The sequence below is a fragment of the Electrophorus electricus genome, chromosome 11 (genome assembly GCF_041902795.1).
Source record: "Electrophorus electricus isolate QZ-2024a chromosome 11, ASM4190279v1, whole genome shotgun sequence".
NCBI lineage: Eukaryota > Metazoa > Chordata > Actinopteri > Gymnotiformes > Gymnotidae > Electrophorus > Electrophorus electricus.
In genome coordinates this window covers 7,807,501-7,830,000 of record NC_137507.1, presented here as the reverse complement: position 1 = coordinate 7,830,000, position 22,500 = coordinate 7,807,501, and the positions used below count along the sequence as shown (strand labels likewise).

Sequence of the window (22,500 nt, the reverse complement as noted above, 5' to 3'; positions counted from 1 at the left end):
AGACACTAAGGACAGGCAGACACTGCATAGACAGACAGACACTAAGTACAGGCAGACACTGTGAAGACAGACAGACACTAAGGACCGACAGACACTGCATAGACAGACAGACACTAAGTACAGGCAGACACTGTGAAGACAGACAGACACTAAGGACAGGCAGAAACTGCGTAGACAGACAGACACTAAGAACCGACAGACACTGTGAAGACAGACAGTATGGACAAACAGACTCTGCATAGACAGACAGACACTAAGGACAGACAGACACTGTATAGACAGACAGACACTAAGTACAGGCAGACACTGTATAGACAGACAGACACTAAGTACAGGCAGACACTGTATAGACAGACAGACACTAAGTACAGGCAGACACTGTGAAGACAGACAGACACTAAGGACAGACAGACACTGTGAAGACAGACAGACACTAAGGACAGACAGACACTGTGAAGACAGACAGACACTAAGGACAGACAGACACTGTGAAGACAGACGGTAAGGACAAACACACTGCGTAGACAGACACTAAGGACAGACAGACACTGCATAGACAGACAGACACTAAGGACAGACACACACTGCATAGACAGACACTATGGACAGACAGACACTGTGAAGACAGACAGACACTAAGGATAGACAGAAACTGCACAGACAGACAGACACTGCATAGACAGACAGACACTAAGTACAGGCAGACACTGTGAAGACAGATAGACACTAAGGACAGACAGACACTGTGAAGACAGACAGTAAGGACAAACAGACACTGCGTAGACAGACAGACACTAAGTAACAGACACTGCATAGACAGACAGACACTAAGTACAGGCAGACACTGTGAAGACAGACACTATGGACAGACAGACACTGTGAAGACAGACAGACACTAAGTAACAGACACTGCATAGACAGACAGACACTAAGTACAGGCAGACACTGTGAAGACAGACAGTAAGGACAAACAGACACTGCATAGGCAGACAGACACTAAGTAACAGACACTGCATAGACAGACAGACACTAAGTACAGGCAGACACTGTGAAGACAGACACTATGGACAGACAGACACTGTGAAGACAGACATGCACACTAAGGGCAGACATTTCTTGTGTCATCAATGTCAAATGCACAGCAAATACAATCAAGACTGAAGAAGAGCTTGAACCAAAATGACATTATAAAAGTAAACTTACTAACAGTGGCACAGCAGTGGCTGGCACACTGCCTGGGGTGCCTGTGTGCAGACCAGAATCGCAGGTCTGGGGCTATCACTGACTAGATCCTGTCAGAGGATCTGAGCAGGCTGCTCCTGACTGATAAAGAGAAAGAACAGAGGAAAAAAAGAGTGTGGGGGGGGGGTGAGTGAGAGAGAGAGGGGAGTAGTCTCCATTCTTAAGGTTGAATCTCAATGTGAATCGGTGCAACGATCCGAATATGTCCTGCCTTTCTTCTCCTCACCGCGCGTGTCAGCTAGAGTTTATCCCACGTGGAACTCAGCCCTGCGCGCCGAGGCCGGCCACACGACACGACTCCAGAGGCGCGAGCTTGTCCCAGCTATTTGCAAACAGATGCACGATTTAGCCTGAGAGCTTTTTTGATCAATCAAGCCTTAACAAGTCAAGTTGACTGGATGCGAATGTACCACTTTGCATGTGAAAGAGGGAAGGCCGCGAAGGCCCCAGTTTGATTAAGAGCAGAGAGATAAATGGAGGATTGAAGCGCCCCCCTGCGATCAGGGAACAGCCCTTTGGGCCCAGGCCTTTAAATCCACACTGATAGCAACCCTATTCTTCTGCCTCCTCTGATGAATAGACTCGTTATTCAGTGCATTCGTTCTCTCTCTCTCTCTCTCTCTCTCTCTCTCTCTCTCTCTCTCATTTTTTGGTTTCTATTTCTCTTTTTTCACTCATCCTCTCTTCCTCCTCTCCTTCCATGCTCAACTCATCTCCTTGCTTTGAGTATCAGTAAGCTGTTCACAACTGCCATCTGTCATTCTGCAGTAACATCAAGCTTGACCTGCACTCTAAAGACCCATCCCTAGTGGGCCAGAGGATTGACTTTCTGCAACTGTACTGGTCCTAATCCACAAAAATCTGGATTCAATCTCATTGTAATTCATTGCTCACACAACACTGCCCACGCTACTTCTTTGGGATGGCTTCCTTCTGGCCCAGTAACATCGCGCATTCGATTCTGTTTCCAACTGACTCATATGGACCAACACTCACTTTCCCTCTTTTGCATTCTGTCTTTTCGCCTCCTTGTGCACATGCAATAGCCATTGGGGCAGCAGAGTGACACATGAGGTTTGAAAATTTCTGTATGGACATGCTGCCTCTTAATATCTAAGAGACACAGACAGACAGACAGACAGACAGACAGAGACAGACAGAGAAAATATACATTAAATTTCAAATCACTTAATTTGAATGTTTTGACAATGACACAGTCATACCCGTATCTTGAAATGCACAATGCACATTTTACATTTGGACAGCTAAATAAATGAGGAAGAGCTATATCCAATAATATCACATCCACTAGAGCTCAGGAAATTTCCATCCATCAGTTATGGGTTCAGATGTGTTTCTATATTGCTGTAGTAGAAACTAGTTTTAGGAGGTTGTACCCCAGGGATCTATATTTGGTCCTCTTCTATTTTGTTTTGCACATACTCTCACTGGGACATGTCATTAGTGAATATCATAGTAACTGGCCTTCTCTCTTTTCTATGCACCTTGACTGGCTCTCAAAATCTCTTCCAACAAGATGACCAGCTGAGATGATGATGATGAATGTCTGGTTCATGAGCAGATAATTGTGGGAATCCTTGAATTGAAATATTAAGTTATTGTTGTGGCAGTTTCCAAACCTATCTGTTCATTTGGCGGCAAGTTTAAACTGAGGTTTTCTTACCAGAATTCATGTCTAGTTGGAAGATATTGCCAAAATGATGAGCTATTATTAAATATATTTAGGTTTTTGTGGTTAGTTTTATGTCTCATCTTAGTCATGTCTCATCTTAGATATAAATCATCTTAGACATGTATCATCTTAGATATAAATCATCTTAGACATGTCTCATCTTAGATATGAATAATCTTAGTCATGTCTCATCTTAGATAAGGCATGTCTCATCTTAGTCATGTCTCATCTTAGTCATGTCTCATCTTAGACATGAATAATCTTAGTCATGTCTCATCTTAGATAAGGCATGTTTCCTTAGTCGTGTCTCATCTTAGTCATGTCTCATCTTAGACTTGCCTCATCTTAGTCATGTCTCATCTTAGACTTGCCTCATCTTAGATATGAATAATCTTAGACATGTCTCATCTTAGTCATGTCTCATCTTAGTCACGTTGCATCTTAGTCATGTCTCATCTTAGATGTGAATCATCTTAGACACGTCTCATCTTAGATATGTCTCATCTTAATCACGTCTCATCTTAGTCATGCCACATCTTAGACATGTCTTATCTTAGACATGAATCATCTCCCCTGATGGTTACAGTTGTGAGTCTCAATAAAAATGATTTATTCAATACAAGAGTGAATAATCTAAAATTAAGGAAAAAATTTCTTCTAACATGGACAATTATTAAGTAAATAAGGAAGTTTTTGTTCATATCTTATGTTTAAAATTACCTTTACATGTTACCCTTAGTTCTGACCTAAAATATCGAGAAAGTCACCTTTTGTAACCCTTACAATATTGTCAGTCACTTTATTTCAACCTGCAGGCTGCAGAATATTTTCTCACTTTTGGTTTGGTTGTTTTCTTGCTTAAAATGAACTGAACTTAAGATGAATTGACATGAGGTGAATTGAGTTTAGCCAAGTTGAGTTCAGTTGCTGTGGCACGGAGCAACACAGGTATCAAATTCAGTACTACAAAAGAATTCTAGAAGTAAAAACAATGTAAATACTTGTGTCCAAATACTGTCTTTACATGTTTGTAGCTTTTCTCATTCTGCCTCACTCACTCTTTCTCTCATTAAATTGCTTCCTACAGTTGATTTCCTGGCCAAGTACTGCATTATCAGCCCAGAGAAGCTCACGGCGTACAAAAGTGCTTTTGAAGCTGTACGTATAACAAGAATAATATCAGGCCAACACAATAGAGAGATTCAGTAAAGATGAAAAGGTGACAGAGAAGAGGAACTTTATGAGACAAATCGTCATAGCAGGTTTAACCGAATATGTGTGTGCCATTGCTGTGGAGCCGTGTTGCTGTGACAGTAGTAAGCGGCACTGATGCGTCTGCAGGTGGACAGTGATGGTGATGGATATCTCTCCTGTTTACAAGTACTGCTTGCTTTGAAAGAAATTATCCCCCCAGACGTCCTGACAGAGGAGGAAGAAATCTATGTGTACAGGGTAAGTACGTCCTCACACACAGATACACGCACATGCGCCAACACGCAAGCATACGCACCCTTAAACACACACACACACACACACGCTCGCACATACACACATACACACACTCACACACATGAACACACACACACACACCCTTGAAAACACACACACACACACACACACACACACACACATAAGGAATTCTGAATTTTGAATTAGTCTCCTTGGATCTAAAACAAGCACTTGTGTTAATGCATTCATGCTGACACAGACATCCCTTTGAGTAGCCCAAGGAGGGCATAGAAGGGGCGTGGTTGCTTTCATCAAAAGAAATGACATTATTTGACAAATAAAAATGTGCCATACTATGGTTGGCCTCACAATGAATATTAATGAGACCTTCCATGAATATCATGTCAATAGAGGAGCAGCAGCATAGCTAGAATGACCATCCCTCTGCTATACGGCCGTGTCCTGAGAATATAAATGATACCATCCATTTCCAGCTATTGTGACATTCTCTCTCTCTCTTTCTCTCTGTCTCTCTCTCTCTATCTTAGTCTTTCTCTATCTATCTATCTATCTATCTATCTATCTATCTATCTATCTATCTATCTATCTATCTATCTATCTATCTATCTATCTATCTATCTATCTATCTATCTATCTATCTATTTCTCTCTCTCTCTATCTGTCTCTCTCTCTCAATGATGCTTTGTGCTCTGTGAGAGTGGTGTTTGGTGATTTCTTAAGTTACATTTTCTTTTTTGTAATTATAAGGTGTGTTTGTTGTGTGTTTGTATATATCGTAATTGATTAATAAAGTTTATCGTGAAATCTCAAAAAATCTCTCTCTTGCTCTCAAGTCAAAAGTCAAGACTTGTTCTATAGGTATAAATTTATCTAATACAATATTATCAAAGCATTGCAAATTGGAACAGTTTCAGAAAATGTACATAGTTTAACACATCTCTCTCTCTCCCTCTCTTTCTCTCTCTCTCTCTCTCTCTCTCTCTCTCTCTCTCTCTCTCTCTCTCTCTCTCTCTTTCTCTCAGATACTGGAGATGGTTGACTTCAGGGTGACAGAGGGTCTGACAGACTTGCGTCTTTTTGCTGTGGTAGCCAGCCTGGCCCAGAAGATAGCCACACTAGAGTGAGCATCCTGACAATCCATCCCAATACCAAGACACAGTAGACTCAGATGAGGTGTCATTGACCCTCCATAAATAAGGACTGGCACATATGTGTGTGTGTGTGTGTGTGTGTGTGTGTGTGTGTGTGTGTGTGTGTGTGTGTGTGTGTGTGTGTGTGTGTGTGTGTGTGTGTGTGTGTGAAACAAACAGAGAGAGGCTGTCTACCACACTTTGCATGGTTGCAAGTCCCAGTCCAGTTGGATGTCTGCTCCATTGTGTACACATAAATGACCACTTCCACTTCACTGTCACACACTTGTACGTTCAAGCATTTATTGTGTCTGTGTGTGTGACCCTCCACGACTGACCCAGGTCAGGCTGTGTGGTCAGAGTGCTGGCCTGCAATGCGTTATAGAGCCGGGGCGGTCTAGCCCATATGCCAGAGATTCCCACACACGGACTCTTTCTTTACCCTGAACTTTTATGGTCTCCTACACGGCCCTGCTCCACGTTGTGGTCTGGGGCCAAGGGTCCCAGGTCATGTGAGAGTGTGCGGATGTGTGTGGGTGTATGTGACTGTGAGTGTCAGTGATTTATTTTGGGATACGAGTGAGTAAGAGTGTGTGTGTGTGTGTGTGTGTGTGTGTGTGTGTGTGTGTGTGTGTGTGTGTGTGTGTGTGTGTGTGTGTGAGAGAGAGAGAGAGAGAGAGAGAGAGAGAGAGGTCCATGGTTGAGCCTCTTTGCTGATTTAGTGCACATCTTGCATTGTAAGGTCTTTAACCATGCTAGAAGACTTGCAATGAAATAAATGAAAAGAATCAAGGAGATTTCTGCAAAATGGGCACAATAGAGACAATGACATAGTTTAACTCCCCCATCAACTCTCACTGAACCCTGATATTGCTTTGACCCCACAGACGTGTTGACTTATGTTCATTAAGAAGAGTGCTTGTAGAGGAATCTCAGGCAACTGATTGGATCTCCTGCCCTGAGAACCTATAAATGCTCTCTCTCTCTTTCTCTCTCTCTCTCTCACCCTCTGTTTCTTTCTATTTATCTGACCCAGCCGCTCTCTGTTTCTGTCTCTCTTTTCCTCTCTTTCTCTCTCTCTCTAACTGTTTCTCATTACATTTGTATGTCTCCTTATCTCTGCTTCTTGGCCTGTCCTAAACTGGTACACATGACAAACCAACATTTCCAGATTACAACAGATCCAGTACAGATCCAGTACACTCTAAAGGATTTTCTAGTGGCACACTGTACAGTATCTAAGATCTCACTCTGTGGGTACAGTATTCTGGATTACTGCAATTATCTTATACTGACATTACTGTATCATCAGATTAACTGTAAACTAGAAGTGGTTTTCTGAAGCAGCAAAGAACCATCTCCTCTCCTGGACAGAACCCTCTCCTAGACAGAACCCTCTCCTCTCCTGGACAGAACCCTCTCCTCTCCTGGACAGAACTCTCTCCTCTCCTGGACAGAACCCTCTCCTGGACAGAACCCTCTCCTCTCCTGGACAGAACCCTCTCTTCTCCTGGACAGAAATATTTGTTTCTCAATTCCTTTGTTTTTACATTAGTTTTTTCTAAACTGAACATAATTAATATTAGGTAACCTGGGTAAGTGTAATAGGTTCAACTTAAACTTAAACTTAAATTTAAACTTAATCAGTTTGTAATAAAACCTTTTTGGTTGTCATTGTACACTTTGAAAGCAGACCAAATAACTGTCTGTGCAACATTTAAAGTTCACCAGCAACTGCATTATCAAAGAATCTTAATCTGGGAGGAACAGAACAAACATGATAACCCTGGTGGGAATTAAGACCAATATCACAATGTTATACACTAATGATAATATTAATCCATAATATTAATTAATAATAGTTAACAGGCAAAGTTAACTTATGATTTGAAATATCAAAAAAAATTTAGATTTTAGTTAAATTAGCAGTGTGACTGTAATGAAAACAAAAAATGGGTAATTACAGTAATATATTGCTGTCAGTATGTTTACCTGTAAAAATATAATTTTGTACTCAATTTACAAATGTAATACAATATGGCATTACTGCAAACATTACAAACACTACTGTAAATATTAATTAATGTAGTTACCTTAAAATTCTCCTGCCAGTTAGTTTTACAGTGTAGGCAACATTGTCTTATTTCATCTTTACTGTGTTCTTAAACAGCATGTGTTTTGTGTGTGTGTGTGTGTGTGTGTGTGTGTGTGTGTGTGTGTGTGTGTGTGTGTGTGTGGTGGCGGGTCAGAATATGTGACGTTCTTGAGAGTCCAGACACTCAGGGTCAGACCCAAGGATTATCACACTGTTATAACAGTAACAAGATTAGAACAATAATTACAATACTGTTATAACAGTAACGAGATTATAACAATATTATAACACTCTTATAACAGCAACAAGATTACAACAATAATTATAATACTGTTATAACAGCAACAAGATTATAACAATAATTATCACACTGTTATAACAGTAAAAAGATTATAATGATAATTATAATATTGTTATAACAGCAACAAGATTATAACAATAATTATAATACTGTTATAACAGTAACAAGATTATAATAATTATCACACTGTTATAACAGCAACAAGATTATAACAATAATTATAATACTGTTATAACAGTAACAAGATTACAACAATATTATAACTCTGTTATAACAGTAACAATATTATAACATTATCACAGTTATAACAGCAACAAGATTATAACAATAATTATAATACTGTTATAACAGTAACAAGATTATAACAATAATTATAATATTGTTATAACAGCAACAAGATTATAACAATAATTATAATACTGTTATAACAGTAACAGGATTATAACAATAATTATAATATTGTTATAACAGCAACAAGATTATAACAATAATTATAATACTGTTATAACAGTAACAAGATTATAACAATAATTATCACACTGTTATAACAGCAACAAGATTATAACAATAATTCTAATAGTTATAACAACAACAAGATTATAACAATAATTATAATACTGTTATAACAGTAACAAGATTATAACAATAATTATCACACTGTTATAACAGTAACAAGATTATAACAATAATTATAACACTGTTATAACAGTAACAAGATTATAACAATATTATAACACTGTTATAACAGTAACAAAATTATAACAATAATTATCACACTGTTATAACAGTAACAAGATTATAACAATATTATAACACTGTTATAACAGTAACAAAATTATAACTTCTTTAATGGCGATGATTCAGAAAGCCGATTTAGGCACACTACCTCAGTTAAACTGGGATTTTAATAGGTTTTCTCTCTCTCTCTCTCTCTCTCTCTTGCTCTGTCTTTCTCTAATTCTCTAGCCATTGTTTTAAATGGTCCTATCCACTATGAAAAACACATATTTATTATTTATTTTTCTCTTAAAATTATGCTGACCATTGTCGGCCAGAGGAGGTCGGGTCTTGGTTCCTCTCAAGGTTTTTTCCTCATGCTCCAAGGAGTTTTTCTTTGCCACAGTCACCCTTAACTTACTCACATGGACATTTGTAAAGCTGATTTGTGACAACAACTGTTGTAAAAAGCACTATATAAATAAATAAATCCTACCCTTGCGTGGGGTTGGCCATCCACACTGCAGGAAAATTAATGGTCATTAGCTGTCCTGTCATCACTGGTTCTCATCAAATCAACACAGTGCGCCTAGGTCAGGCAATGTTACTAAAGTGTGTGGTCAGCCCAACGGCAAAGCGCATCAGACATTCTCTTCCCAGCATGCTCTGGGGGGAGGGGGGAGGGGGGTTGATTGTTGTCATGCTGGCCAGCAGAGCTCCCAACTAAATGGCATGTGTCTCTGAGTAATCATCCGTCTGACTGGTGTGTGTGTGAGTGTGTCTGTCACGACACCCCGCTCTGAGCACTGGGGTAGGTTTTATCGTCGTATTGGTGGGCGGGCCCTGTCTCCAGGATCTTTGTTTGGGGAGCAGGCCACTATGAGCAACCACAATGGACTCAGAACACTTTACCATCAACGCCAGCCGGTCCAGTCCCCTAAAACAGACATGCTCTGTGTGAGCTCACCACATCACAACTGGCACTCGCCAACCCACTATTACCCCACTCTAACTCTACCTGCTACACTATACTGGCGTTATAAATGTTTTCCTACTCAAAAGTCTAAAGGAATCTTTACATCTGTGTGCGTGTGTGTGTGTGTGTGTGTGTGAGAGAGAGAGACAGAGAGAGAGAGAGAGAGAGAGAAAGAGAGAGAGAGAGAGAAACAGAGCATTTAAATAACACAAATCTCTCCTTTGCAGTGATTTCATGCGTTCCCTCATAATTCAGATGGACTTCAAGTCCTTGGAGTTGAGGCTGTACAAAGCAAAGGTTTGTTACCCATGGACACATTTAACATGCTCATTACAACAACAAACAAACAGCCCCATCTCACATCTTCCACCTCCGCGTAGTCCCCCCTTTCTCTCTTCCTTTTCTCTCCCTCTCTCCCTCTTCTCTCCCTTCTTCCTCTCATTTCTCTTCCTTGACGGGGCAGGATAAGGAAAAGAGGGGACTAATTATAGTGAAATAAAGACCGCTAAGGGCTTTGAAGAGCAATTCAAACACTGGCTTAGTAAAACTAGCTGCTTCTATGGAGAACCTTGGTGTGTGCAGCCTGCGACAGAGAGAAAGTGGGAAATGTTCTCTCTCTCTCTCTCTCTCTCTCTCCTCTCTCTCATTTCCTCGCTCTCTCCTGCTCTCATGCTCCGTCTCTCTGCTTTATTTGTGGATTACAGGCAGTAATCTCATTAAAGCAGCCGGCGGAGTACGGCCACTGCTGCACGCTCTGTAATCAAGTAAAGACACACTGCTCACGTCAGGTGGAGCAGAGGTGACCAGGGCACCCGTTCACAAATGTGGGGTGAGCAGCCCTGCAGGACACAGAGGTTGTGGAAAGGAGAGGAGTTGTTGAACGCCCACGGCAACGATGCCTCCAGCAGGCCTTAGGCTCAGGAGAGAAAGGGTTGGCTAATTACAGAGTAAACTCAGTGTGGAATTGTTATTGGGGAGAGTGGAGAGAGGTGTGGGCACATTGCCAGGGGATTATGGGACACACACACACGCAAGCACACACACACACACACACACACACACACACAGCCTTAGTCATTACCTTGGATGCATTTAACTGTGCAAACAGGTGCATTCACAGAAGAGTCGGAACAGGCTGCTGTAATTTGAGCCTGCTTAGACACGCGTGTGAATGAGGAAACACACACACACGCATGCACACACACACAGGCAGGTTATGAACACGTTAGCCTTTCCCTCTTATAACGTCTGCTGAGTATAGATGACAATGCGGCAGAGACGATGATAAACATATTCCCAGTGAATCCCAAAATGTTTTCAGTGAAGGACTGGAAGTTAAGGCAGACTTCTGATTAGTCTGGTTCAGAATTTATGCAAATATTCAGCATTCAGCTTTCAGCATTCAGCATTCTTTGTGAGTATTGAGAGAAAAAAAGGTAAACTTCTAAGTCAAAAAAATGAATCCTTGTTTGTTTGTTTGAGGAGTGTTAACCTAAGACTGAATGTCCCATGACCACTCCAAACAGTCACTGTAGCTCTTTTCTGAATGACAGTGAGTAAATGAAAACCCTTCTTGCTAATATTCACTGCCATTACCTGACACTTTCTTCACAGCAACTGTTCCTGTTCCTGCTGGAGGGGCAGACAGGGGGCGCTGTGGTGCCACAGGGCTGTATCAGTGCAGAACAGCTGCTGGTGGAGCTGAAGGCAGGAGGTATCCGTGAGGAACATGAAGAAGCGGTCAGGTGTGAACTCCGTAACCTTCATTCCCTTGACCTGCTCGACTTCCTTGCCCACCTGCCACTCTTCATCCACATCCATAACTCCGTGATCACCAACCCCCTGGACGACTCCAACAACCTGTGACAGCAAACACAGGGACTCATCACCAACCCCTTGGACGATTCCAACAACCTGTGACGGCAACACAGGAATTCATCACCAACCCCCTGGACGACTCCAACAACCTGTGACGGCAACACAGGGACTCATCACCAACCCTCTGGACAACTCCAACAACCTGTGACAGCAAACACAAGGACTCATCACCAACCCCTTGGACGATTCCAGCAACCTGTGACGGCAACACAGGGACTCATCACCAACCCCCTGGACGACTCCAACAACCTGTGACAGCAAACACAGGGACTCATCACCAACCCCCTGGACTACTCCAACAACCTGTAACAGCAAACACAGGGACTCATCACCAACCCCCTGGACGACTCCAATAACCTCTGACGGCAACACAGGAATTCATCACCAACCCACTTGACGACTCCAACAACCTGTGACAGCAGCACAGGGACTTAACCCACATGTCTGGGTCTGGCCTGAACAGTGTCCAATGCTCTATAAGAAACCCATATGGAAATTGATGGTCTTCTCAATCATGCAATGGACTGAACAATTAAAACGGACTCCAGCCTTCTACAGATAAACCACTAAGCAATTCCATGAACTTTTATCGAGTTGCTAGCACAGATCCCGGCCAACGTACATACACAGTGGTGTGCTTACCGTGGGACAGAGACAATTTGTTTTCATAACGGGGCCAAGTTAACTTACGTTTCAGACGCGTTTCAGACCTTACAGTGAGTGTGTGTGCTTTAGGAGTGCTGTCTCTGGTACTGAAACAAGCTGGGCAGCTCACTCCGTGGTGCGCTCTGGAGATGCTAGCGCCACCTCTCCACTGCAGCATGCAACTGCAGCCGGGACTAAATAAACAATGAGGCAACCATTGTGGAAGAGGTTCTAAAATGTTCTTAAGATGAATGAGTGGGGAGGCTGAGATGTCGCCTCTCTGGAAAATAATTGCTGTGAACGGACCGTGGACAGGAAGCACTGACAAGCAGGGAAAACTGTGCCAACAGACAAGAGGAGATTTGTATGTCAAAGGGGAAGGAGCGAAAGAAAGAGAGGAGAAAGCTAGAAGATAAAAGGGGGACTAACTCCTCTCATTTAGGCCAAAGAAGTGTCCTAGTCCTTCGGCAGAGACCTTGGAGTCATGAAAAGCTCTCTGGGTTCTTGTGAGCAGATGAGTGCTGGCGAACAGTGTTCATCTTTAGTATAATGCCGTATCTGTTTGAGAACTCAAGAGGCAACGATAGCAGCACTTTCAAAGAAGTGAAAGGAAGTGGGAGCTGAGTGATAACAAGACAACCCCGTGCCACGCATGCTTCCCCGACCTCCACCATGAATTTCGACATCAGAGGGCCGGGAAACCAATCAATGCGGATTACTGAGAGAGAGAGAGAGAGAGAGAGAGAGAGAGAGAGAGAGAGAGAGAGAGAGCAACTCCCTTATTCATCCACAGAATAATGAGCAGGCAACAAAGGGATGGGGCATTTGAGCGCACACTCGCGCGCGCCCGTGTTTACAGGGGAACACTGAAGTCAACAAGTTTGCCTGAGCCACTGCTCTGAAACAGCGAAGACATGCATACAGGTGGCAAAAGAGAACGAACGAAGTACGACATAACGGGCTTGTGAAAGCTTGAGAGCCCAGTGGGCTAAAGATTATTTCCGATGGAAGGATTTACCACAGGGTAGCTGTTACAAGGGAAACTCTTCAGCGAGCGTATGCATTCTGGCTGCTGTAAAACTCACATCTTTAATTGGGTAGCATTAAGGAGATGGGAAATCATGGGTTCACTTATTATTTAATGTTTTGTGTATTTTGTGGACCTTTTAATATTTCACCAACAGTCATACCAGTTCTTCCTTTCATTTATTCCTTTTTCGTTCAACTTTTCCTTATGTATCAGAGCAGCGTGTCAGTCAGAACGAAGACATAAATGAAGTCCTTATTTAAACCGCTTCTCGCACTGCTTCTCCGCGACACAATGTGTACTCCCATATATCGATGCATTAAACATTAGCCTGACGTTTCTGATTAACAATGTAAACTTTGTATCAGGAAGAGTCATAAAAGCAAAACACGGGTTAACCGGTAGACGACACGGGACGGAACAAAAGCCTGCGACCTACGCCAAGTCGGCGATGTTTTCCCCTAACACCTGCCTCTCGCGTGCACCGGTCGGGTGTAGTCGGATTTTTTTTTTTTTTTAAGGGCTAGCTGTGAAGCGCCAGGCGCGCGCTGCTGTCGGAACGGCACGCGCCTCCAGCCAGCATCACGCGCCGACGCCGCTCGAGCACTGCACAGTTCCATTCACTGATCAAACGAGGCACGCGCCGGGGACTCACAAGTCTATCTACCTGTCAAGTCCGACGAGTGTTTCTGCTTCGGGAGGGGTTTGAATCCCTCCGGCACTGCACGTTTACCCAGATTAAAAATGGGTCTGCTATCGTACTCTGATATGTGCACATTACTGATGAACGTAGCCTGACAATTATTTTCAAAGAAAGAGCCTGGCATTTCTTAGTCTTTGGCGATGCATGTAAAATCGATAACGTCCGAGTGTAAAATTGCTTTACATCTAAATTTCAAAATGTTGTCTTTACTTACAAACGTAACACGCACTTTTGTAAGAGTTTGCCTGCGCTTTTAAATGTGTTCTGCTGACTAGACAGGCGCGCATTTGGAGGTGCTGCGACTCTGCGCACTGTCCCAGATTCTGATCACGTCTCGTGGCGCCTGACAACAGGCAAGCAGCCGAGGGATTTAGCCATTGGCTTGTACATCAGTTTGTTCATAACAGGCGAAAAAAAGCGAAATTCCCAAAGTTCCACTTTATATTTTACGTAAAGTTGTTGAGCAAATCAAGCAAATCATACAAGCGCTCACCACGAATTCGTGTGAATCTCCCCAAAGATGACATGAGACGCGTGTCTTTTAGAAACATTTATTTATATGAGGCTAAAGTGTAAAAAATATGAACATAAGGCATTTGTCTTATTCTGGAAAAAAAAAAAAAACCCAACCCCGAGTATTATAAAGACAGAGTTGAACAGGCGGTAGGAAGAGACAATAGACCTCCGTTGTGCTCAGTTTGGACTGTAGCTGCATAACCTTTGATCACTGTGAACTTCGAGTCATATTACAATGTCATGTATTCCTATTAAATAAGACACGTTGGTGCAGAAATAAAACTTCGGAGTGTCAAACTCCGTCTCGCACAATCCTTAACCGTATTAAGAACAGCAAGTTATTGATGCATTTAGACTACTTAGTCTGAATAGGAAAGAGGTAATACGCAACTTACGCTGTTTACGCTACGTATAAATCAAAAATATATACATATTAAAATGAATGTGTACAAAACATCTATAAATCTCTTACATACAAAAATAGCTTAATATATTTTAAAAACGTTTTATACAAATAGAACTTCATATAATAAATTCCGCCGAGATGGAAGCATTTTAGAGTTACATGTCGATGTCGAAGTGGGTACATACAGTGTTTTCTTTGATTGGGTTTAGCATAGTTTAGGAACAACCTTTCAAATAGCGTCGCTTATGTCAGAGGTTTTTTTTAAGGTATCTGAAATGGTAGTTTTGGGCGAATGCGCCAGAGGGAGCGGACCCTTCTGCTCGTGCCGGGTTTTGTGCCAGGAGAAGGGCCCTCCTCGCTACACGTCCTTTGGCTCGTTGCACTCGGGCCCCTGATCTCTTGGTGTGAACTTGGGTCTGTCCAACCGGACGGGAACGCAAAAGCAGTGCCTTGTGTTTTCGGAGGACGCAGTTAACTGGGGACCTCCAAACTGAGTGCTGAATATCTGGCTTCCAGGATCTTCCTATAAAAGTGGATTATGAAAAGAGAGTTGAGATTAAAAACAAAACAAAACTTAAACACGCGATAACAGGGGGCGTATACCAATCTTATGAGTATCTAAATAGCAAAATAACAAGAATGGCATCCAAAAGCGACTACGGTGAGAAACTAACCTGTTGTGGGGGACTCAGAACCAGTTGGTGAAGTCTAGGAGCTCCTGCTCCTCTGGACTCAGTGGGTCGTAGGACCCCTCGTCAGAGGAATACGAGGACACGGGTGAGCCGGCCATTGAGTTCATGTCGTTGGAGTAGTTCTGCGAGATGGTGGGAGACAGGACCCCGGACTGGAACGCTGCACTCACTGCGTCATGCTCGTCCAGGAGCTGCTGCAGCGCGCGGATGTACTCCACGGCAGACCTCAAGGTCTCCACTTTGCTCATCTTCTTGTTCGCCGCGCCGTTGGGGACGTGTTCCCGGAGCGTGGCGAAGCCGTTGTTGACGAGCTTCACCCGGTTCCGTTCCCTCTCGTTGCGCCGAGCCACAGCGTGCGGTTGCTGTTGCGGCAGGCTGTAGCCGAAGCCTGCGAAGTTGAGCCTTCTCTTGCAGCGCAGCAGCTCCGGGGAGGACGAGCGCTGGCGTTTGACCGGCTTGACCGCCGATTTGCTGCTGCACGGGCTGCCGGTCGGGCTGAGCTGGATGCTCTGGGAAGCCGTGGCGAAGAAGCACGCGGGTGGCATGAACTGCTGCTGGTTAATGCTTATTTCCATCTTCGCCGTGATGTCCATTCCGTGACGAGCAGACAAAAACCGGAGTTTGCGGCAGTGCTGAAAGAAACGGTGCGGTTTGGGAGTGCCCAGTGGCCGCGCGTCGCGCTCGTGGCGTTCACGTGTGGCTTTATGCGCTCGCGCTTGCGGTTTTGTATGGGCAGCGTGGCGTGGACTCCAGCCTGGCGAACCCTCCGACCTGCTCTGAGACGTGAGAGGGTGGCAGCAGGCCTTTTCAATACACTGGCAGCCCCACGCGCTCCCACTGACCACGCCTCCACTTGTATTCTCCTCGAGCTGCGACGCGGCTGCAATGCGTACGCCGGGCGCGTGCCGCTCCTGCCACTGAATAAACAACTTGCTGTGAGTTACAGCTGAACTTCTTCAGTTAGGGCGAGTGTTTCGCTAAAAACTATAATAACTCAAAAAATGCTAAAACTATAATACTAAAACAGGAATAATGCTGCAATTCAACTAACGGTCTAATTTTAAGTTATAAGTAGTATATCACTTTGTATTTATTTATTTAAACCAAAGGTATACATTAGACCTTCTAAGGTATAATAATAACCAAATGTGGTACTTTTTAAAATTCTCGGATCTTTTTTTTATGCGAACCAGAAAATAAAACCCGTTGTGCACAATGCCGTTAAGATATGCAGTTTGTTTACTTCACAAACATGTATGTTCACAAAAACTAATTATAAAATATATCCAATTACATGTGTACATATTACACATCAGCACGTTGTATTGTTATCCAGACAATACATATGCATAATATAAATAAACAGGTCAATGTATAGTTCTATTACACATTTACAAACTTTTTATATTTGCGAACATTTTACGTTGAGTTATGATCTAGTTTGTGTAGGTTTGATATGGTTTCGTAAATTTCCTCCGTTGTTTATACAAAGGGGGAAGATTTAGTGTTGATTACGGGCATCTTAACACTCCGGGTCCTCATAAGAGTGGCCTAGATATCGGAGCTTTAAGGCAAGCGTTCGCCTATCTCTGACTGTCCCAGTTGGACAGGCGGAACGGAGGGGTAAATTTGTGAGGAGCCCCCATAAAGAGGCGAGCTGAGAATTTTTGTGTATGATTAGTTCCACCCTATTTTGTTACAGTAGACGTGACACACTATCTTTTGAATCTATTCGTTTCTTTCAAAGAGCGTAATAATGGAACTTAATGAAAGGACGAAGGGACAAGACCAGCCGACCCTCACCAAGCTCCGAATAATTGCACATGCGCACAGTTTTGTGTGTGCGTGTGTGTGTGTGTGTGTTTGCGTGCGTGCGTTTGCGTGCGTGCGAATGCGCGCGTGTGTATGGGGACGCGGTGGTGGGGGTGGTCAATAAATTGTGTAATTTTTCTTACTTGGCTGTGGCATTCAGGATTAGGCCAGCGTTTAAGCACCCACCCCCCTCCAACGTTCTTTTCTCTCTCTTTTTTTTCTTTTCCTTTTTTAGCACAGCAAGGGAGTTTAGAAAAGGAGCGTGGGTTCTATTCAGCTCCCCCTGCCCCCTCGCCTGCGCCGGGGCGCACTGAAACCTATCTACCATGGTCTGTCAGTGCGCTTCCAGAGTCCAATTAGCGCTTTGTAAAGGCTTCTTTTTTCCACGATCTTGCAGGCACAGGGCTTGCGATCCCTCTGTTTGAACGGTCCCAGTCATTGCCGGGTGTAATAATTAATATGGCATCTGATCTCCCATTCAAACACCTCTGTCTTTAGCACTTTCACAGAAATAATACAACAAAAACAAAAATCTCGCACAGGTCCAAAACACTGGTAAACTGCATTTCGAAGTTTAGATGTTAGTGGTGGTGATTGTAGTGGTGGTGGTGGCGGTGTGTGTGTGTGATCCACTCGGATTGACTAGTCATTTGCTATTCATTGCAAGTGAAGCAGGTGCCCGGTGTAAATGCAACGCCATTTCATGACATCGTAGGATCAGAGCATAACACATTCCTATTCTCACAGAACTGTCCAACACTGAGGCTCCTTATAGCACATATAGGTCCACATTTAGGATACAATAATGGCTCATAAACTGTCTCGCGCTGGTAAAAATCCATGTTCTTGGCCTTACAACTTAACTAATATTGTTATATTAAACAATAAAAAACTCGATCAGGCCTGTGCCATCTTTAAATTTTACACGGACCCGTGCGTAGCTACAACATTTTACACAGAAGGTAACAAAAACATGCAATAACAAAGACCTTAATGATTGTAATTCAGAGGCCCAGCATTTCTCTTAAAGGCGCACTCATCTATATCCTCCCTATTTGAGTGAATCTGTGCGTTAAACGACGTTACACGCTCGATGTTTTGGTGCGATAACACGACGGTTTTGTTCGACAGATCCATATAGATGGTACAAGGGGACTATTTACTACATTACAACTGAAAATGAACGCGGGCGTCCAGGTGTTAAGGCTGGTGCGCACATGCTAGTACACATACACACGCGCGCGCACGCTTGCACGTACAGGAAGAGAGCGAGGGTGATTTTTTTTATTTTGTCAGATATGACTAGGCTTATTCAATGTAATACGCATATTCTCCTTAACAAGAAAACAATTCACTGAGCGTTTAACTCTTAAAGTCAAGATAAGGCAGGTGTATCTGTCATATGCACAAATATGTCCGGAACAATCTTACAATGAACTACATATTGTGAGGCCTCAGATATTGATTGAACAGAAACTGTAATAGTAATAATAATAGTAAATGTCAGGCCAACCCACAAGAACCGAATGACCAAAGAGTGTCAACTAAGTTCCACATTGTGGATTCATCTAGTTTGTTCTTGGATGTTTTAGGGGGTTTTGGAGTCCAACAGTCACTGTTTATAAAGTAATTTGATCCAGTAGTTATGATTAGTTTTCAGTGGTGGTAAAATTACGTTGGATTTTCTTCTTTTCCAGTTTTGTGTTTTCGTTCTTTACGGGAACTAAAAAAGATTCAACAAGCAGTTTGTGCGTCCTTCATTTTTTGAATGGATTTGCATGTGCAATTAAACCAAACAAATATTTCTAAGACAACGCAGCTCACCCAGGACCGGCCCAACGCTACCATCTAGTGGTTGTTTTGAGAGCTACAGGCAAGAGCGTTGCTGGTCTTAGATGGATCGTAGCAGACTATTACTTTACTGACGGGATTAAAAATAAGGAACAATAAACTCAACAGTCCATAGAGCTCACTGGGGCAGAACGGAACTCCAACCACTGTAGCTGGTTGACTTCGTGAAACGCATGTTTATAACAGCACTTATCAAGCACCCGCACGCCTTTCAGTTAACTGATATGTGTCGCCACCTAGCGGTCCTAAAACTCAAAGCACCGCGGACCCCTTCCCACTGCAGTTCTCACCTGTGAGCGTTGTAGGAGCGCAGTTATCGTGCACGGTAAGATGTCGTGTCAGTTATATGCCATAAATGTAAATGTCAATGTAAGACATTTTGGAACATAGCGATAATTTAAGAGATAATTAAACGTTATAATTGCTAAGGTAACCATTAGGAAATGTTGATAGTATTAACGACCAAAGACAGTCAAACCAGATCTGCTTGGACGGCTGCTGCCCACCCTTCGCGTGATCGTTTCGGGGGGTGTGGTGTCACGTGATGTGAGTGAACGGCGTAGTCCGGGGTGCGCGCGCTAAAATGACCAGAGAGTAAAAGACTCCACATAAGACCACCTGAGAAATTAAAGGACACCACATAAGACCTGACAAATTAAACGGCGAAAATGGACGCGGCTTTCAGAAAAAACGCAGACAATGGAACACAGGTGATTTCTAAGCCTCTGCATGGGTCTTTATTATACGTATATTGTAGATTTTTATTTTAAAAAATCTGCTATTTAAATAAATAAATAAATAATGCCGAACACAAATAACGGGCTTTACTGTGCAATTAAAGCAAAGCAAATAACAAGTAAAGATTTAGGAGTTAAAAACTAGCTCAGCTGTGTTGAAAGGCTATTTGTTAACAGGCCTAATATATAATTATATTTATTCACACACAGTATCTGTAAAGTTGGGTGCAGCTCTGTGTTTACACTATTGTACTGAACAGTTCTGTGGTGTCAGCAGAATGCCTTGACTAGGGACAAAATAAAAGTCCGCCGAAATAATTAGACAATTTAACACGATTTAGCTAATGTTATGGTGGTTTAAATGATTAAACTGTCCCAATGCTGCTTTATTTAATTATTTTTTATCTATAAAATCTTTATCTTTTTTATTTCTATCTATCTATCTATCTGTCTGTCTGTCTGCCTGTCTGTCTGTCTGTCTGTAATCCCCACCCTTGATTAAAACATGGTAATCTATACTGTAACTAGCTACAAGTTAGCAAATGTTTCTGTTCTCTTAAGAGTTTCCTATTAGAGGTGATGTTATGGTGAGAGTCAGTCCCCTTAAACATTTCTGAATTATGGGTATGTAAGTCATAGGATTGTAGGCAATCACAGTCATACATGAATCAGATACTAATGATCAGACATTAAAGCATGCACAGCAGTGGTACAAACATCTTACCCAGCCATACATTAAGCAGATTTAGGCTGAGACAGCTTTTTTTGTAAATTGTAATTGTAATTGTAATTGTAAAGGCAAAAACTAGATCCCAGTGTTGGGTAGTGTATGTTTGGGTTCATTTGATGTATATATGATACAAGGAACCAGTGAAATGAGACAAAGTTTACTCAGACTTATGCTTCAGTGGGCAAAGTAAGGGAGGGTGAGTGAGAGAGAAAGGCTGCCTCACCTTGCTCACGATGCACATGTGAGTTGTTGTTGTTGTTGACTTAATGATGCCATACCCCTCCCCCACCCCACAGGGCAGAGCTGCCTGTTTATTTGTGAATAAACTAGACATGTTTATGTCATTTTTATGTATATGATGACATAGTCATACAGGATAACAATAAAGATCAGGATGCCAGATTATCCGTAGGCATTATTGGTTTTGGAAATGTTTGGCATGTGTATCTGACACTGGGACATGATGGATCATTTCTCTCTCCCACTGCAGGATTCTATGTACCTAGAAGAGAAAAGCAACAAACCCGGCATCCTGTCTTATATCTTCTCCCTGAAAGAGGAGGTGGGGGCCCTGGCTAAAGCCCTCAGGCTGTTTGAGGTGAGCAGTGACCCCCTCCACTTACACCAGACGTGCACGTCACTTTGAAAACCTCTGGTCATCTCTGAAAACATTTCAAATCAACATAGTGCAGCGTCTGAACGTACAAGCCTGCAACACTGAACAGATGAACGATACTAAACAAAAGAGCTGTTAGATATGTGTGATTTTGGAGGAATCCTTTATCCAAACATTAATATTTCAGCCCACATCTCATGACACTCTGCTAACTGACCTCTGGCATAATCCATTTATTACCTGGTATTACAGACTAGTGACAGTCTGCCTAACAATAGTTTGTATTAGTCTGTGATGGAGGTATTTTGAAGGAGGGCACCAGTGCTGTATGGAAACACCTCTGTAGGAGATCTGGTGAGTCCTGACTAAGGCTTTTAGTGGAGACAGGCCTGTTTGATGGCCTCATCTTCCAGTAGGCTTCATGTTAGCCATACATGAAGCCTGCTCTCACACAGGAGTGATCAGACGCCACAGGTCCCATGCAGGAGTGATCAGACAGTCGCAGGAGTGATCAGACACGTCCACTCTCCAGAGCACTCTGGGACACATTTTACTCCAACCTCAGTATATTTTACTCCACCATCAGTACGTTTTACTCCAACCTCAGTACATTTTACTCCACCATCAGTACATTTTCTTCCACTCTCAGTACATTTTACTCCACCCTCAGTATTTCACTCCACCCTCAGTACATTTTCCTCCACCCTCAGTACATTTGAAGTGCTTGCCCTTTTTTCAGGACGGGTTCTTTAGACACTTAATTTGTTACTGCGGTGCCTTATATCAGATGATTGGTCATATTAGACACTTCTTTTATTAATTTGTAGCTATTTACACTTGCACTTGGTCTCCATTTGAGGATTAGGAGACCCAGAATTGTGTCTAAATGAAGTGGGAAAGCTCTGAACAACAGAGGATTACTTATGGAACAATATGGGGTTACACACTGACCGAGCCCAGACTGACCCAGAGTGGGAAAGTTTATAACAAACATTGAGTTGACCGTGACCTCTTTGGTTGTGTAATTTCACAGTGCTCTTTACTCCAGTAAGTAAGATGGAAATAATGGCTAAGCACACACACCGACATACACAGATACACACATCCTCTTATTCTCTCGCGCTCTCTCTCTCTCTCTCTCTCTCTATAAGAAGATGCACATGCACAAATAAACAAATAAACACGCACAAATAAACACTCCTGCGTTTTTGATCGGCACTGATCAAAGTGCATGTTTTGTTTTGCACATATGATTTACTCTGC

At 42.6% G+C, this 22,500-nt stretch overlaps 2 protein-coding genes across 14 annotated transcripts in view; both read left to right on the top strand.

The window, feature by feature from the left end:
- LOC113584595 (uncharacterized) overlaps positions 1-12,915 on the top strand; it is a 51,865-nt gene extending 38,950 nt beyond the window's left edge. For 10 of the 11 annotated variants that reach the window (XM_081722518.1, XM_081722519.1, XM_081722517.1 and 7 more), the window contains 5 exons: positions 4,023-4,093; positions 4,277-4,387; positions 5,428-5,525; positions 9,852-9,921; positions 11,239-12,915. In XM_081722518.1, the coding sequence (XP_081578644.1) occupies positions 4,023-4,093; positions 4,277-4,387; positions 5,428-5,525; positions 9,852-9,921; positions 11,239-11,490 (602 nt within the window). In that variant the 3' untranslated portion in view covers positions 11,491-12,915. Of the gene's footprint in view, positions 1-4,022; positions 4,094-4,276; positions 4,388-5,427; positions 5,526-6,847; positions 7,665-9,851; positions 9,922-11,238 lie in introns of those variants that run through there. The other variant, XM_081722522.1, reaches the window with a different exon arrangement.
- Positions 12,916-14,423: 1,508 nt separating this feature from the next.
- The window catches only part of pah (phenylalanine hydroxylase), a 19,123-nt gene continuing 11,046 nt past the window's right edge, over positions 14,424-22,500 (top strand). The window contains exons 1-2 of one of the 3 annotated variants that reach the window (XM_027021596.3): positions 14,424-15,722; positions 21,112-21,219. In XM_027021596.3, coding sequence (XP_026877397.2) covers positions 15,621-15,722; positions 21,112-21,219 — 210 coding nt within the window. In that variant the 5' untranslated portion in view covers positions 14,424-15,620. Of the gene's footprint in view, positions 15,723-16,025; positions 16,136-19,708; positions 19,865-21,111; positions 21,220-22,500 lie in introns of those variants that run through there. The other 2 variants (XM_027021595.3, XM_027021597.3) reach the window with 2 other exon arrangements.